The sequence below is a fragment of the Amphiura filiformis genome, chromosome 13, assembly GCF_039555335.1.
Source record: "Amphiura filiformis chromosome 13, Afil_fr2py, whole genome shotgun sequence".
NCBI classification, from domain to species: domain Eukaryota; kingdom Metazoa; phylum Echinodermata; class Ophiuroidea; order Amphilepidida; family Amphiuridae; genus Amphiura; species Amphiura filiformis.
Window position 1 is genome coordinate 55,661,176 of NC_092640.1, and position 19,485 is coordinate 55,680,660.

Below are 19,485 nucleotides of genomic sequence, written 5' to 3' on the forward strand. Positions count from 1 at the left end.
GGCATAAATCTGTAGCAAGCTGGTAAACCAAAATGTGTCCTTTTCCGAACTTTTTGTTTGGACCCTTGGTTTGTATACAAATTGTCATGAGCCACAGTCTGTGCATAAACCACAGTAGCAATAAGTTTTTCTCTGCATGGGTGCCCCTGATATTTGGGGCAACAATGTTTGGGGTTCCCTGACCCTTGTGGTTGTCACTCAGCATTTGTTTGTTGATTACAAAACCAACTGCCTGAACATCATGGTGTCATCACCCCTATAATATAAACTCTCAGAGCCAAGTTAGATCTGCACTTTGGAAAAGGAATGAACTATACCTGGGTGATGAGAACTATATTTATCTGTCTTTTCAGTGCTGTTGAACTGAAATAAAATATCACAAGAAACCCCCCCAAAAAAAACAAAAAACAAAAAACAAACAAAAGTGAATTGACAAAACAAAACAACCCCCCCCAAACAGTCAAGAACAACAATCATAATGTGCAGTCAAAAGTCCGCAGTGGTGTAACCAGGGTGCAATGTGCAACAGGTACCCCCTGTGAGAAGTCCCCCCAACCTCTGTGTGATGTTGTCATGATAGTTTAATAGGTCTTTTATTGCTCATTTTCATCAAATTGTGCCCTCCTTGAATGTAGTCTCCCCCCTGCTCCCCTGGAATTCACAAACTTTTCCTATGCAACTTCGAATTCGGTGAATGATCTGCTGACCATGGTCCAACTTTAATGTGTTGGGACACCCACACACTGAGATCCTGGTTTGGAATTCAGGTGAATGATCTGCTGACCATGGTCCAACTTTAATTGTGTCCGGACACACTGAGATCCTGGTTTGGAATTCAGTTGAATGATCTGCTGACCATTGTCCAACTTTAATTGTGTCCGGACACACTGAGATCCTGGTTTGGAATTCAGTTAAATGATCCGCTGACCATGGTCCAACTTTTAGTGTAACACAGATCCTGGTTTCTTTCCTGGAACCGGGAACAGAAGAATTCTTTAAAATTGTGCAAAATATTCAAGATCAAGTAAAATAACCCAGGGAAAACCACCCCAGTAAAAGATTTATAATTTAAAATATTTCAATACAGAGAACCATTATAAACTTGCTAAGTAAAAATCTGAATTACCACATTTTTGCTCCTTGTATTTGAAAATTGTACCCTGTTTGATCAAAACTACTTCGATATCAATGAACGTGACTTTAATAACATGAGTCACACCCCTCTGAGGCAAAATGGTAGAGTCTTTTGACAGGGGTGATTGTATGCAAATAGAGTTGGTTCCTTTTAATGCACTGGTTCTATTGCATGCATGGTTTGTAAATGGTTGGTATATGAACCAAAGCAAAATAATATTCCTACATTGATCAGATATAATAAGTTGGGCCAGGGGATAATTTTGTATTTTGATGATAATATTTTAAAAATGATGAACATGATGATGGTCTTCAAAAACAATTTAATATTATATTATCAGAGAATACTGATGATGAGAAGTTCACAAATGTAATTTTAGGTGTCAAATATGTTGTGGTTGTTGTACTTCAATACAATAGAAACTTGACATAAACTTTTTAAAATCCATTTTCTTTAGTCTCAGAATTTTGCAAAACTATTTTGTTTTTGTTATGATTCAAGAAAAGACAATTATCATCTTTTATGGTGAAAGAAGTGGAGAATTTCTGAAAACCAGAAGAAAATTCACACATCTTTGGTGGCAAAATCAAATAATCGATGTATACGTCCTGAAAAAAAAAAGGGGGGTTGGCCTTAGAGTGCAGTGGCTAAAAAAGAAGGGAAGAGAGGAGGGCAGAAAGACATATCCCCAGGATTGAGGGCACATGATGATGGAGAGAGTTAACAAGATGCCATTGGCGGTGGTGTTCGGGGCTCATGTGGGGTAAATTCCCCAGTCAGAACTCTTTTCCCCATAAAACCCCAAATGACGGAAATTTCTACTTTTTGGTGCAATGAATTTTGCACATAATTTGTTGATTTGCCTCCTCCCCCCTGCAAGACGCATGAGTTCATAAGATGTACTGCTTTCAAATCCATACTTGGAATCTATCCACACACAGGTATGCAATGTGTCTAGGTTGGGTCTAGTCACTAGCAAGGAAAACATGATGCTAAAGAAATTTTATCGCCTCTTGGAACGAGTTCCAAATCCCATATGTATAATAGAAAAGTTCAAGTCCAATTGATTCGTTGGTTAACAATGCAAGGTTTGCTGGTATATGTCAGTTTTATGAATTGTTTCTTAATCAGGTTCAATTGGTTCAATCATGGAACATGAAGAACACAAAACAGACACATAAATTTGGTAGAAATTTCACCTGTATTAAACTTCCATCTTGCTAGATCAAGAAGTCTGCAGTCTGTGCTGCAGTATTGGTGATGTAGAAAATGAACATTTCCTCTGTACTTTTGTATTGAACCGGCTATGCCAGGAGGGGGGCTCAGCTTCTGAGGCCAATCTCAGCTGAGAGTCCTCTTGAACTGAAGGACTACTTAAAACAGAAGGGGGAGGGGGAAGCTGCCCCACTGTGAGATGTCTGCTTCCCTCTACCCCCATGGGATGCTGGGTTTGCTGGCTGCCCTGGTATGATTTTTACGTCTTTTTAGCCCATTTTCGTCCAAGTTTGCCTCCTTGAAAGTTGATTTCCCCCACCAGTCCCCTGGAAAGTCCTGGTTATGCTATGCCACTGCTAATTCAAAGTAACCCCTTACAAGTTCATAAAGGCGCTGGAACTGACAATAGCGATATTAACACAGAATAGCAACACTGACTGCTAATATGCAATTATCAATGTGAGGCTTTGAAATTAGCGCAATTATGATAAGAATTTGTTGAAATTAGCGCAATTATCAACCATCTTTTGAAATTAGCGCAATTATGAATTAAACGTTGCAATTATGAAACTTTCAAAATGCTCCATGAAAATAGCGCAATTATGATAATAACTTTTCCAAATTAGCGCAATTATCAACCCCATTTTGAAATTTGCGCAATTTTGAACTAAACATTGCAATTATGAATCTTTCACAATGCTCAATGAAAATAGCGCAATTATGACAATAACTTGTGCAATTTTGCGCTAAATTGCGAAATTTTCAGATTTTCACTTTACCTCTTCATTGAAGTGATAATTGCGCTATTCGCTATTTTCAAAAAAATTATGCAATTTTAACGCTAAATTGCGCAATTTTCAAATTTCAACATTTTCACTTTACCTCTTCATTCAAGTGATAATTGCGCTATTCCGCTATTATCAGAACATTGCGAAACTTTGCGCTAAATTGCGCAATTTTCAGATTTTCACTTTACCTCTTCATTGAAGTGATAATTGCGCTATTCCGCTATTTTCAACAAAATTGCGCTAATTTGCGCAATTTTCAAATTTCTAGATTTTCACTTTACCTCTTCATTCAAGTGATAATTGCGCTATTCGCTATTTTCAAAAAATTGCGCTAAAATTGCGCAATTAAATTGCGCAATTTTCAGATTTTCACTTTACCTCTTCATTGAAGTGATAAATTGCGCTATTCCGCTATTTTCAACAAAATTGCGCTAAATTGCGCAATTTTCAAATTTCCAGATTTTCACTTTACCTCTTCATTCAAGTGATAATTGCGCTATTCCGCTATTTTCAAAAATTGCGCAATTTTGCGCTAAATTGCTCAATTTTCAAATTTACACTTTACCTCTTTATTGAAGTGATAATTGCGCTATTCCGCTATTTTCAAAAAAATTGCGCAATTTTGCGCTAAATGACACAATTTTCAGATTTTCACTTTACCTCCCCATTCAAGTGATAATTGCGCTATTCCGCTATTTCCACAAAATGGCGCAATTTTGCCCTACATTTTGCAATTTCCAGATTCTAATTTCCTTAATAACATACACCCAGCAGCCCAAACGTTTCGAGAACATGCTCCAAGTGGGACCAGAACGGAAGGGCCCAGAGCAAGAAATAAACTGTGAACTGCTAATTTTTTTCATAACATACACGCAGCAGCCCAAACGCTTTGAGAACATGCTCCAAGTGGGACCAGAACGGAAGAACCCCGCAGGGCAAGAAAGCAACTGTGAACTGCTAATTTTTTTAATAACATGCACGCAGCAGCCCAAACGTTTCGAGAACATGCTCCAAGTGGGACCACAACGGAAGAGCCCCGCAGGGCAAGTAAGGAAGTGTGAACTGTTAGGTCTGATGTGTTAGGTCTATCCGCTATTTCCACAAAATGGCGCAATTTTGCCCTACATTTTGCAATTTCCAGATTCTAATTTCCTTAATAACATACACCCAGCAGCCCAAACGTTTCGGGAACATGCTCCAAGTGGGACCAGAACGGAAGGGCCCCGCAGAGCAAGAAAGAAACTGTGAACTGCTAATTTTTTTAATAACATGCACGCAGCAGCCCAAACGCTTTGAGAACATGCTCCAAGTGGGACCATTAACGGAAGAGCCCGAGGGCAAGTAAGGAAGTGTGAACTGTTAGGTCTGATGTGTTAGGTCTTTCTTAAGAAATTGATGTTTATGCTCATTTCTTTAATAACATACACGCAGCAGCGGAAACGTTTCGAGAACGTGCTCCAAGTGGGACCAAAACGGAAGAGCCCCGCAGGGCAAGTAAGAAAGTGTGAACTCTTAGGTCTGACGTGTTAGGTCTGATGGTTACGCATTTCCTTCACATCTGGGGATTTACGGCCAAAATGTGTTTCTATTTGCTCCAAGTGGGACCAGAACGGAAGGGCCCCGCAGAGCAAGAAATAAACTGTGAACTGCTAATTTTTTTCATAACATACACGCAGCAGCCCAAACGTTTTGAGAACATGCTCCAAGTGGGACCAGAACGGAAGAACCCGCAGGGCAAGAAAGAAACTGTGAACTGCTAATTTTTAATAACATGCACGCAGCAGCCCAAACGTTTAGAACATGCTCCCAGTGGGACCATTAACGGAAGTGCCCGCAGGGCAAGTAAGTAAGAAGTGTGAACTGTTAGGTCTGATGTGTTAGGTCTTTCTTAAGAAATTGATGTTTATGCAGTTTAAGTGCGAACTGTTATTGAGAAATTTTGAGAATTTCACTTTACCTCTTCATTCTACTGTTCAACGTTTACGCATACATGCAGCAGCCCAAACGCTTTCGAGAACATACTCCCAGTGGGACCAGAACGGAAGAGCCCCGCAGGGTAAGAAAGAAACTGAACTGCTCATTTCTTTAATAACATACACGCAGCAGCGAAACGCTTTGAGAACGTGCTCCAAGTGGGACCAAACGGAAGAGCCCGCAGGGCAAGTAAGAAAGTGTGAACTCTTAGGTCTGACGTGTTAGGTCTGATGGTTACGCATTTCCTTCACATCTGGGGATTTACGGCCAAAATGTGTTTCTATTTTTCTTAATAACATACATGCAGCAGCCGAACGGGTTTTTCCATCTATTGCATTTACCCACTTGTCACGGTTCTGAAAGGGGACATTGCAAAATCCCTACTGCTTTGTACAGGGCCTTTCAGTTGAAAGTCAATTTATACAAAAAAAAAAATACCACTCATTTGCCTTGTCTTTGGTAATTATTCCGTTTAATCCATGACTTGGAGCATGTTCCGTTTCGGTCCCACTTGCAGCATGTTCTCGAAACTTTTGGGCTGCTGCGTGTATGATATTGCAAAATTAGTTCACTGGGAAATCAAGTCAATTTCCCTGGTCATAAATACAACTTTTGCATGTTTTGTATCCAAATACCTTTCTTTTATGTCATGTTTTGTGATTTCTCCCATTGAGTGCAATAACAATGGTAAGTGTCCTCTTCGTGTGCGAGGTCGCAAGATGGAACAGCCGAATATCGGCAGCATTAGTGCATTTGCCATTTTCATGAATGATGATGTACGTCTATAAGTATCATAATAATCATCATCATGGACAGGTAACAAGCGGCACTGTGCAGTACCGCTCTGCTATTCAAATGCGTGGTGCATCGGTTACGTGTATTTTAAATGTCAACCTGCGAAAATAATCATCGTATAGATCGATCCCTGTACTAAAGTCTAAGACAGAGTCGCACCCACCTTAATATTAACATTTGCGACACTCGATATTCCACTCTCTTTATCCTAATTATATTGAAATAACACACACTTGCGATATCGTTTAACAGTCTACCTTCAGACAGATCATCACACTTTTCATGCAAATGGATGCGACTATACAAATCGCGACATGTTTGTCTTCTATGGAAGGGGCCATTAATTCTTATTCCTTTTTAATTAGGAGCACCATCTGATTAACGCCAATGGCCAAACATAGGGGCAACTATTTTTGAAACGCCATTTACCAATTTTAGCCCTCCCACCACGCCGACGGCCTCATCATTATTGCAGACCACGACGACGGCTTATCCGAAAAAAAAGACTACAACATAAACTATAAAACACGACAAAACACACATGTCATGTCCAGCATCGTCTGTTATTATTAAATAAACATAGCGCCCCACTCTACAAAATGGTGACAGTCCCGTTTAATCACATGATTCATCACATGATCGTAAACAAACAATCATGATAATCGGAACCTTTCACATGCAGCTCCACGATGAGTAAACAAACAAAAACATACAAGAATGTAACGGAAGCCTAATGTATTCAAAGCAGGTAACTTCGTTTGTTTTCATTGACATTGCAGTTAATAACACACATTCCTTACTGTTACCCTTACAAGTGTCTATCATGCGAATCAAAAGATAGCCTGTCTTATTATAATGCACTTTCAGTTTCCCACACGTTCGAATGGGAATTGCATTGCGAACTTTCCCAATGTTTGGTAACCGTATTTCCTGCAATAATGTGACAACTTAACGTGGAAAGTTCTATTCTATATTGTTTGGCAATATTGTATTTTGTCAATACAATAGTATGTTTAAACTTGTAACTTTGTGTTTTTGATTGGAAAGATCGGATATTTTTATTGCCGATTCAAAATTCTGGACCATCGCAAGGGTGCAGAACTGTTACGCCTAATGTTTACGCATTTCGATTCCGCTTCGTGTTAGGTCAGACAGATACGCATTTTCGACTTTTGAAAATAGCGGAATAGCGCTATTATCACTTGAGTGAATGCGGTAATGTGAAAAATTCAAAATTGCGCAATTTTGTCTAAAGGCCATTTTGAAAATAGCGAAATAGCGCTATTATCACTTGAGTGGTGGGGGTAAAGTGAAAATTGCATAATTGCGCAATTTTGTCTAAGGGCCTTTTTTGAAAATAGCGAAATAGCTATTATCACTTGAGTGGTGGGGTAAAGTGAAAATTGCAAAATTGCGCAATTTTGTCTAAAGGCCATTTTTGAAAATAGCGAAATAGCGCTATTATCACTTGAGTGGTGGGGTAAAGTGAACATTGCGCAATTTTGTCTAAAGGCCATTTTTGAAAATAGCGAAATAGCGCTATTATCACTTGAGTGGTGATGTAAAGTGAAAATTGCAAAATTGCGCAATTTTGTCTAAAGGCCATTTTTCAAAATAGCGAAATAGCGCTATTATCACTTGAGTGGTGGGGTAAAGTGAAAATTGCAAAATTGCGCAATTTTGTCTAAAGGCCATTTTTCAAAATAGCGAAATAGCTATTATCACTTGAGTGGTGGGGTAAAGTGAAAATTGCAAAATTGCAATTTTGTCTAAAGGCCATTTTGAAAATAGCGAAATAGCGCTATTATCACTTGAGTGGTGGGTAAAGTGAAAATTGCATAATTGCGCACCTTTTGTCTAAAGGCCATTTTGAAAATAGCGAAATAGCGCTATTATCACTTGAGTGGTGGGGTAAAGTGAAAATTGCATAATTGCGCAATTTTGTTTAAAGGCCATTTTGAAAATAGCGAAATAGCTATTATCACTTGAGTGGTGGGGTAAAGTGAAAATTGCAAAATTGCGCAATTTTGTCTAAAGGCCATTTTGAAAATAGCGAAATAGCGCTATTATCACTTGAGTGGTGATGTAAAGTGAAAATTGCAAAATTGCGCAATTTTGTCTAAAGGCCATTTTTCAAAATAGCGAAATAGCGCTATTATCACTTGAGTGGTGGGGTAAAGTGAAAATTGCAAAATTGCGCAATTTTGTTAAAAAAAAAAATTTTTGAAAATAGCGAAATAGCGCTATTATCACTTGAGTGGTGGGGTAAAGTGAACATTGCGCAATTTTGTCTTAAGGCCATTTTTGAAAATAGCGAAATAGCGCTATTATCACTTGAGTGGTGATGTAAAGTGAAAATTGCAAAATTGCGCAATTTTGTCTAAAGGCCATTTTGAAAATAGCGAAATAGCGCTATTATCACTTGAGTGGTGGGGTAGAGTGCAAATTGCAAAATTGCGCAATCGTGTCTAAAGGCCATTTTTGTCAAAATAAAATAGAAATAGCGCTATTATCACTTGAGTGGTGGGGTAAAGTGAAAATTGCAAAATTGCGCAATTTTGTCTAAAGGCCATTTTTGAAAATAGCGAAATAGCGCTATTATCACTTGAGTGGTGGGGTAAAGTGAAAATTGCATAATTGCGCAATTTTGTCTAAAGGCCATTTTTGAAAATAGCGAAATAGCGCTATTATCACTTGAGTGGTGGGGTAAAGTGAAAATTGCATAATTGCGCAATTTTGTTTAAAGGCCATTTTGAAAATAGCAAATAGCGCTATTATCACTTGAGTGGTGGGGTAAAGTGAAAATTGCAAAATTGCATAATTTTGTCTAAAGGCCATTTTGAAAATAGCAAAATAGCGCTATTATCACTTGAGTGGTGGGGTAAAGTGAAAATTGCAAAATTGGCGCAATTTTGTCTAAAGGCCATTTTGAAAATAGCTTAAATAGCGCTATTATCACTTGAGTGGTGGGTAAAGTGAAAATTGCATAATTGCTAATTTTGTCTAAAGGCCATTTTTGAAAAGAGCGAAATAGCGCTATTATCACTTGAGTGGTGGGGTAAAGTGAAAATTGCATAATTGCGCAATTTTGTCTAAAGGCCATTTTTGAAAATAGCTAAATAGCGCTATTATCACTTGAGTGGTGGGGTAAAGTGAAAATTGCATAATTGCAAATTTTGTCTAAAGGCCATTTTGTCTAAAGCCATTTTAAAGTGAAAATTGAAAATTTTGTCTAAAGGCCATTTTTGAAAATAGCGCTATTATCACTTTAGTGGTGGGGTAAAGTGAAAATTGCAAAATTAGCAATTTTGTCTAAAGGCCATTTTGAAAATAGCGAAATAGCGCTATTATCACTTGAGTGGTGATGTAAAGTGAAAATTGCAAAATTGCGCAATTTTGTCTAAAGGCCATTTTTCAAAATAGCGAAATAGCGCTATTATCACTTGAGTGGTGGGGTAAAGTGAAAATTGCAAAATTGCGCAATTTTGTCTAAAGGCCATTTTTGAAAATAGCGAAATAGCGCTATTATCACTTGAGTGGTGGGGTAAAGTGAAAATTGCATAATTGCGCAATTTTGTCTTTAGGCCATTTTTTGAAAATAGCTGAAATAGCGCTATTATCACTTGAGTGGTGGGTAAAGTGAAAATTGCATAATTGCTAATTTTGTCTAAAGGCCATTTTTGAAAATAGCGAAATAGCGCTATTATCACTTGAGTGGTGGGGTAAATTGAAAATTGCAAAATTGCGCAATTTTGTCTAAAGGCCATTTTTGAAAATAGCGAAATAGCGCAATTATCACTTGAGTGGTGGGGTAAAGTGAAAATTGCAAAATTGCGCAATTTTGTCTAAAGGCCATTTTTGAAAATAGCGAAATAGCGCTATTATCACTTGAGTGGTGGGGTAAAGTGAAAATTGCATAATTGCGCAATTTTGTCTAAAGGCCATTTTTGAAAATAGCGAAATAGCGCTATTATCACTTGAGTGGTGGGGTAAAGTGAAAATTGCATAATTGCGCAATTTTGTCTAAGAGCCATTTTCACCCAACTGATTTTCTTCTAAGTCTAAAAAATACACTGATAATAGCGAAATTAGCACTTTTTGATAATAGCAGTGCTATTATCGCAATTATGTGTAGAAACGAATGACAAAATAGCGCAATTGCGTCTAGTATAAAAAAGAGCGCTAATATCGCTATTATCAGTTATAGCGCCTTTCTCTACAAGTTACAACACCCCTGAGAACAGTGGTGGCACTGCTGGGATGGGGGCTTAATTTTAAAGGATTCCCCCACTTTAATTACCGTAATTCCTGGTGCTGCTACCGGAGAACAATGATAAATTGTAGGCCTACAATAATGTTATCTCATCTCCTCCCACTTTCTTCCTCTTTCCCAATACAATTGCATACTCAGCTGGCCAGAACCAGTATTACAGGCTTTCACAATGAGAGCTATAGCATTACAGGAAACCAATGTACATCCCCAATTGCTCTATCTGACCACAATATTACCAGGTACACCGAAGTTGTTAAACAATTGCGGTTTTGTGGTGGTACGATTCTTGAAGGCCTATGGGTTGTTAAACTTCACAACCAGACCTATAAATAAACTTGACTTCCAATTTGTTGGGAAATAACCTTAAATGTGAAAAGGTTAGTCTGTGGTGGTATAGTGTATATGGGGCAGACCTAGGCATTTATACCCAGAGTTGAACACTTTTGAAGAGTTGACAGAGAGCAGAGGGAGTTTGGGGTTCAGTGCCCTTTACAAAGATTTACAAAGACTCCAAAGTTCTATCTTCTGTTTTAAAAATCCTGTGCAAAAGCTAAGTTTTAAATTCATTAAGGAGCTTGGTAGTATGTGAATTTAACAATGCAGATGGATACTTAATAAGTACAACTTGTAATTTGAAGCACAGTTTTGTATTTATAATTTATTATTTGATAAAAAAAAATGGGACTGTTCCTTATAGACCTAATGCCCAGGCTAATGCATTCAAATAATTTAGACCTAGTTGCAGAAATGTTACATAACTACAAATGGAGTACCTGAACTTGTGACTCATTAGCGTTATCTAAACCAAATTATTGAATCAATGTACTGGACTACTGGTACATTATTTTTAACAGCTGGGACAATCAATATTTGCGTACTTTTTGAATGACAGCTGAACGTGGAGTCATCTGTTTTAAAATGCATGTTACGCAGTTATTCCTCTCCACACGAGGGTCGAGCGCAGACGACAAGTTTATTTGAATATTCAAAACATTTCAGCATTGTGTATTTTCATGACCATATTTGGAATCAGCATGAAAAATACTTTAAATGAGTACAGACAAGCCTAGTAGTGGTTCAGTGGTTCTTAATGTAGATTGATATTAGTGTGAAAAATTAAAAATATTACAAAATTTGGGCCTTTTTATGTTGAAGCCTATGGCCCAGTGCGCAAAGCATAAGGGACTGCTGTTGACAGATAAATTGAAACTTAAAAATATGATAACCTTTAGTCTTTGGAACCTTTGGACTGACATTTGTTATCAGTTTCAACTTGAAAGTATACAAAAATGGAATACTGTATCGTTGAATCCGTCACGCAGGCAACTACGCAAACAAACAAACAAACTTGTCAACAAATCATCCCATGATTAGACTGGTTTTATGCCAAACGACATGCACTACATGGGAGCATGGAGCAATGACAGGTTATCACATCACGGTTTACGCATGGAAGCGCTTCTTGTCCTGAACACGTGAGACGAGTTGCTATGGAAAAATGAATTTCACTTGAAATGGGGCCTATAACATCAGACAGCGACATATAAAAAAAGTAGATATTTATATAGCGCTTTATGCCGTAAACAGCCTCAAAGCGCTTTACACATATTCCGCCCTCATTTGAATATGTCACTCGGAACCACGTTTGCAGCCTACAAATGGCGCAGGGTTCATCAGTACAAGGACTGTGACTACCCCCTAACAGCTTCCCATTGCACCTAGGTGGGTGAGGCAAGCGAGGCAAAGCACCTTGCCAAAGGGCGCAACACGGTGGTGGGACGGGGAATCGAACCCACGCACATCGAGCAAGCTCTCAGATTAGGAGTCCAAGGCCGTAACCACTGAGCCACCGTGCCCTTAGACTTTTGTTGGTAGGATTTCTTGAAATCTTAAATGACGTTGACAAAATACCACAAATACTTTCAGAATTTGGCTATAATAAAGTTTACCTATTTTATATTTATAGCTTTGGTTCATCAAACAAATACCTATGTCTAAACAGAACACACAATAAAATTAATACTCTGACATTTAGAACACAATTTAAATTAATACTGACATTTTAACTGAAATGAGATTAATGCCTGTTATCATATTGAAATTCGGACTTTATTAGGCCTATCTCTAATTAATATTCACAGAACAATGGCATAGATAAGCAGGTGTTAGTTTTAATCATGATGTAGCATCCAACCAATCCACTCATCACACTGATAAATGTACAAATGATTTCTGGAGTGTGTTATTTGTCACAGTGAAATCAATGGATTTTCTCTTTGCACCCAAATGTCCAGTAAAATAGTGTCACAAAATGATGAAATAATTGTTTCGTGGTGGCAAACAGGGGCGCACCATTTGATTTCGAGGGGGGCATGGTTGCCCAAAATTGTCGTAAAAAGTGAAATTTTTCGTACTTATGCGGTGTTTTGACTGGGGGAAAATAGGGGGCAAGAGTTTTGACTAGGGGCATTTGCCCCCTCGTGGCACCGCCACTGCCAACAGAGTTACACACACTTACCATTTTCAATACATTGATTGCTAAAGAATCCCTCCTCTAATAATAATGGTAATAATGAACTCCATCCTAGTAATACAGCTGAGAAGAATAAGTTTTCTATGATCATGGTAAATACAAGCCAGTATTTCCGCCTCTTGGCCGTTTCCAGCGTCGGACCTCCGCATCCGCATTTCCCCATCTTGACTCTGTTACCTATGCAAAGGATGATAAAAAGATCGTGTGTAACTATATACCTTTTTTTAAAGACAAAATGGAGCAATTACTAAACAGAGTGCAACTATACTAGTCTTATTACAAGACTGCCCTACCCCAACCCTTAACCCCGTAAATGAGGACTGGACTCAAGTCTAGCAAGTTGCACCCTGTTCAGTAATTGTACCAACAAAATATCACATTTATAATTACTTGGAAGGATAAAATACCTTTCTCATTATGAACAAAGAATTCAATGCTGATTGAACTACACTGAAGTTAAAGTTGATCCTGGGTGTGATGGTTTATTCTGGGTTAGCAAGGGTATTAAAATATTGCTTCGTTAAGCATATAAAGGCCTGGTCACTTTGGCATGGTGCACTGACTGCAGGGGTTGCTGGTGGGCAAGTCAATAGTGTTTGAATGATATACTGTACTGAGTGTACTCTGTACCGAAGTGTTTCTGTTTGGAGTATTTACCTAGCCGGGACACCGGCTAGGTCCTGTGATGCTATCGGATCTTTCTTTCTTCTTCTTCTGGCAACACGTGCGTGACTTGCCACGTTTCGCCTAGCTATGTTATGCTTTGACCGATTTTGACCATACTTAGTCACAAACACCACTGACCATGTCCCCACATATGACATGACATTGAACTCCATTTGACCTTTGACCTGCTCACAATGGCAAAAATGTGATTTTTACTCTAAAATGCTTCTTCTTCCACAAATAACATGTGATGGTGACATGCTTAGGTCATGTGACTTGACTTTGGTCTGTGTCTATAGGGTGTTCACAGATAAGGGGTCAAAGGTCATTAAGGGGGTCATTTCCGGTCTGAAAGCTAAAAATATTCAAAAAATCACTGTTTTTACAAATTACATAGCAGAGTGCTGTCATTAGCACACATGCCTTGCTACTAACCAGGGTCTTTGTGGTGTCTACTGTTTTGGGGTCAAAGGTCATAAGGGGTCGCTTCCGGTCAAAAACCAAAAATCATTAATATGTTCATTTTTTTTTATCTCAAAACGTAACCAGACCAGAGTGACATAAACTTCATATATGCATTAGTATTACCCGATGTATGCATGGTATTTGTATTATTTTGGTCAAAGGCCATTTAGACGTCATTTCCGGTTTTACGCTAAGTAACTTCAAGAATTTTTATCTCCATAACTAAGCATAATAGATTTTTTTAATTTAAACTGTAACAATGCATTTTCTCGGTGTATATGAGGTTTTTTTTTATATTGGGGTCAAAGGTCATTAAGGAGGTCAAAACGTCAAACTTGCCAAAAAATGTTTAAAAATACGCAAATGTAGCTGTATCTCAGCCTATGGAAGACGGATAAAGCCCCTACATGCTACAGTGATGCACCATTAATGGTGTAGCCAGTCAAAGGTCAAACTTTAAGTTAAGACTGGCATTTCCGGCCCCGGCTAGGTCCAGATCTGTAACCAGATCTAGTCAGTTTTGTCATGCTATATTCGGTTCTGGCATCATAGTTTTCACATGTACATGTAGGTGTAATTTTAACAGGTAAACAGTTTTCAGTAAATTAACTCGCCTTTCTATTGAAAATACTCTTTGTTTGCATGTAACAATTTTTTGTGAATACCAAATTAATGGTTGTCCAATTTACTTTTCTTGCAAATTCTAGCATCAAATCCATACAATTTATTTCACTCTGCTCTATGCTCTGCCCAACAAAATATTAATTTTCCTTTTTCAGCGAAACCTTTTCATTTCCACATACTGGTCTTATATTAGGCAATCCGGACAAACAACTTTGGTTCCATGGAGTTTTAGTAAACAGCTTTATTATTGCTAGCTTTCTATTGATCAGTGGAGCTGGCAGCTCAGTGCAGGCTATGAATGAAGCCATTCTGATGCTGACAGTTGGTCGTTCTCTGCAGGCAATCAAGCATGGCATAGTACAATCAGCTGTAAAGGGTTGCGAAATCATAAACAACTCGTGACTCAGCTTAGCTGTATGGTCTGATATCTGAGCAATTGATGTGGGATGGCTTGGGATGTTTGAGTGATGAATAATTTGCCAGTCCCAACTTGCATTTCAAACTTTTAGTAACTATACTCAAAATCAGTTTTTCCGATTTTCTTTTGACCTTAAAAATGCTAAACATAATGGTTTTTTGGCTATCAGAAAGGAAAGGAAAAAGGAGAGAAGATGAACAAAGAAGTTATTTGGCTTCATGTAGGTAAAGAAGAGAAGGGTAGCCTGATCACAGCCCTAATTGTTCCATTCTCACTATTCTAATTGTAGTGTGACATCAAAATTGCTAGTTGCCAGGTCAACTGGTTCATGTTAATGGGTTGCAAACAGGTACAGGTGTGCAAAGCAAGACCAGTAACTAAAGGTATGAGTGACATATTCACTATGACGGCAAATATGTGAAGTCATTGGGAATCGGCCGAGTGAAAGTGGTGGGAGTACCTCGGGTCAGGCTAAAGAGAAAGAGATGGGTAGTCCGAGGCCTGTTGCTCCAACCATTATTGGGACATGAATCCAAATCATCCGTAACTGAGCTATAGAAAAGGGATACCAAGCCTCACGTTTTAAAAGACAATGCTAGTTGCTCAATATTAGTTAGCCAAAGAAAACATTTGAAAAAGAACAATTTTTAAATGGACTTGAAAATAAAAAAGGTTTGTTGAGAAGAATCTTGAAATGAACTATATGCCCAATGTCAATGATACATGGGCATGGGCCTATCCCATATCCATGCTTTCTGCCACATGTCTGGTAGTCAAGGCTTGGTGACATCAGGGCGACAACGTGGGTACTCCAATTATCTTCTTTCCAAATTGACTTGCAAATTAGATTTTATGGTCTCATCTCAGTGAATCAAGATGCAGTAAACATCAGCTAATTATGAGATTAAGATTCATGCCATTAGCTAAGCAGCTTCCAACAAGGTCATATATTCATCTTCGCATAATTATAGTGGTTGTAACATGAGGTTCAGTCCAAGAATTTTTGCTTTTGCAAGAACAAGTGGTCCGACTATGGTCTCCACCATGCCTCTGTCTCCATGAACTCCCAAGAACTGTGCGGCGCCACAGTGGTGTGCACACATCTAAATTGAATATTTAATTATGCAACTGATAAAAATTAGTAGTTCAACAATTACTGCCTCATCATGTGAAAATAACAATCATTACAGGAGGGAAATATTCCAACTTGCCAATGAAGAAAAATATTCCAGCAAACGCGTACATGTATAAATTTCCGAAGTTTTGCCGTGGCGCCCAGATGGGTGCTCAATGGTGCTGGTAGTTGGTGCTGCTGGGTGCGTGCGTGGTGTCAAAAAAAATCCAGGATCGAGGTGATCGACCGATGAAATAATCCAAATAAAATCATACTGCAGTAGTTGATGAATGTCCCATCAATATTAAACACATAATCAATTAAGTTTTCGTACACGTGCTAAAATCGTCGAAACAAATAAAGTCATTTATACAACCGAAATGGTGATCAACTCGATGACAATAAAATATCTGCAGAAAAAAATTACACCGAGTAAAAAAATATGAATTCTCTCACCTTTCAAAGGTATCCTTCCAAAAGAAAATATATCCGTTTCTCATATGTTTATAGCTCTGTAATAGAGCAGAAATAGCTCTATTTCGCCTGATCCAGCCAGTAACTTTGCTATCTTTTGATGTAAAATCCGACCAGAGAAACAGGTCTTGACTTGACAGATCGCTCTTGAGCAGTGATCGAAGCTGTTCCGCAAACAACCAACACTTCGGCCTTGCAATCAGCTGTTCTCCCATTGTTTCCTTTGATACCGATCAGCTGAGCTGATTGCCTCGTCCATTATACAAAATAGGGGTGTGTGATAATGATGAGCTTAAAAAACAAGCATAAAATGAAATTAATTAGCATTTCTTCTTGTTGGTTTACAACCGATTTGATAATTTAGGTAAACAATTTGTTTGATAAACGTGTTAAAAGGTCAAATTGTGATATATTTGGTCTGTATTTTTTGTATTCTTATTATTTTTATACGCATGAAGGTACGAAGTACCTAGTGAAAGTAGTTCGCTCTTGCTTTCACTTGCCATGTTTACCATAACGATTACATCATTGCGAAATCGTCAACAAAGATGTGAAATGACGAAATCGCGAAATTTATCTATTGGCATGGGCACTCCCAAAATATAACATTATTTTGGGGAAAGGAAAATCATGCTGTTGTTTTAGAAGAGCAAATATCTTGCATCCAAATTTCAAGCATTTCTTAATCACACACGGGAATCACACCCTGGATACACGGAGCAGAAAATTCATTAATATTCAGAAGCAGCATCATTATAGTAAAATCTGCCTGGTGATTTTAATTTTGGTGCGGGTCAGTGCGGCCAATTATCATAACAAGCACGAAGCACCGCCTTCTTTTTCTCTCAGCCGATACATCTCATTACATCGATTTATGCAAGAAAGAACAGAGAGAGATGACAAACAAAAATAATTACAGCAGATTGTGTCAAAATCTTACGCCATATATTATTTATAAAATGCATGCAATAATAAAATGATCATAATTTAAAAATAAAATGGATGCAAATCCATGTCGGATCAATTATAAATAATTTACAATCTGAAATTATTTTGCAGGAATGAGCTTTGTGTCATAAATTACCAGAATGGCGATAATCCATATTTGTATTCTTTAAAAAAAAATCAAAAATTAAAATACTGATAACATTTTTAAAATAATAAAATAAATATTTTTTTGACAAGCTGAAATTTCATGCTGTCGCGAAATATAGGCCTACAAGCTACATAGTAGTATCGCAGATATGTGTTCCAATATCTGTAATAGTAGGCCTACAATTTCAAAGATGGAACAAATATTTCTCGATTTTGCCTATAATTTTTCTCATTTTGCCTTCAGGAGTATTGGTTCCGATGGTCAGACCAGCTCCACAGATAAGATGGTTTATTTATCAGAGCAGGAAAGTTAGAGCAGCTTTTTTTTCCAATGACCACTAGACAAAAGAATTATCAATGAGTTTATGTACAATAACACTCGTGTTCCACTTCAAGAAACTTCAAAAGATGCTTGATCTTATCAATAGGTCCCGTTATAATCTAAGATCAATAATCCAGAATATAACTGTTCATATTACGCAATAGGTAAATAAGGACTTAGTCTCCTCCGCAGCCGAAGGGGCTGGGTCGGATTTGAGTCGTAAACAATCGAGCATTTTGTTTGTCAGCCTAATTTCTGCATGATGAATAAGGATTTTTTTTTTTAAATTTGTCTCCAGTTTCCCGCGTCCATAGGCTCCCTATAGCCTTTTTTTGGAAATTTGGAAGAGTATGCAAAAAGTCCCAAAAAAAATCAGGTTTTTTACGCTTTTTTGGACAAAAAAGTCAAAATTTTGTCCACTTTTCACAAAATCGCCCCCTTATGATATCCTACATACGGGCCTGGCTACGAAGAAATACTTGGGGGATTTTCTTCAGAAGGGGGTCCCAAATACATGGGAAAAATAGGAGGGGCCATAAAATTTTGATATTAACCAAAATGTAGGGAGTCGCAAGATGACCACAGATAGTGTTTATTTTATTCAAAAAGACTGATTTCATTTTACAATTTTAGCCTGACTTTTTGTAAATTTGGGACCCCCCTTCCAAAGAAAATGCCAGCTTCCTAAGTAAAGGAAAAGATGGTGTGGATTTTCCAGTCATTGGCTCCCCACACCAGTGCCACGTCACTAAGAGCTATTACGGGCCTGGGGTAAAATGAACGCATGGGCCCCTTTGCCACCCCAAGGTCTCTTTTTTTGCTTTTGATGTTTTCTTTATTTTTTACAGGCCAAAGGCCAATTGTGATGTCCAACTGGACAGCGAGCCCACTAGCGCGAGCAGAGGCGCGTAGCGACAATACCGAGGCATGCAGTACCGAGGTGATAAGAGGCGCGTAGCAGGGACATCGAGGCCAAAGGCCGCCCACTGTGCCTCAGATTGTGGATATGGTCCTGTATTATGGGCAGTGGCAGAGGCTCGATACTCGAGCTTGGGTCTTCTGGGAGATATGGACAGCATACTGGGTCAATACCGATGTAGCTGGAGGAAACTTGTGGTCGCCTGCTCCACAGCCGAATGATGATGGTGATGATGGTGGGAGATTTTCTGACCCTGACCCATATTATCTGCAAGTTGATTCACATTATGTCTAACAAAAGATTATTTCAAAATTAATGATTTATTTCGTTTCATTTCTTCTTTTGCCTGGGTTCCTCCTCTGGGGTTCCTCATTCAGTGTATGTTTTAAGGTATCCTCTGTTCTTCCATGAGGCTCATGATGAAGGCAGGCCTGTATGCAGGTGGTGCTGTGCCCCCCTCCCCATCCACATAGATCCACCTTTGCTATTGTTTCCAATAAAAAGGTCCAAGTGGAGACAAATTGACAAAAAATCCATTAAAAGGGCTATACAGGGTGTCCCAGAAAAAATTACCGGGCGAATGAATTTGAACGTAAGTCGAGAAATAGACATCAGAATACAAAAATCTAAATATCAGCTTGTAGTCCATCTTATTCTGCATCTTATACGCCAATT

The 19,485-nt window shown here is 38.3% G+C and overlaps 1 protein-coding gene across 1 annotated transcript in view; it reads right to left on the reverse strand.

Moving 5' to 3' along the window:
• Positions 1 to 16,677, reverse strand: part of LOC140168548 (large neutral amino acids transporter small subunit 4-like) — a 40,496-nt gene extending 23,819 nt beyond the window's left edge. Inside the window, 2 exon segments of the mRNA XM_072191948.1 lie at positions 12,699 to 12,890; positions 16,457 to 16,677. Coding sequence (XP_072048049.1) covers positions 12,699 to 12,876 — 178 coding nt within the window. The 5' untranslated portion in view covers positions 12,877 to 12,890; positions 16,457 to 16,677.
• Positions 16,678 to 19,485: the final 2,808 nt, after the last annotated feature.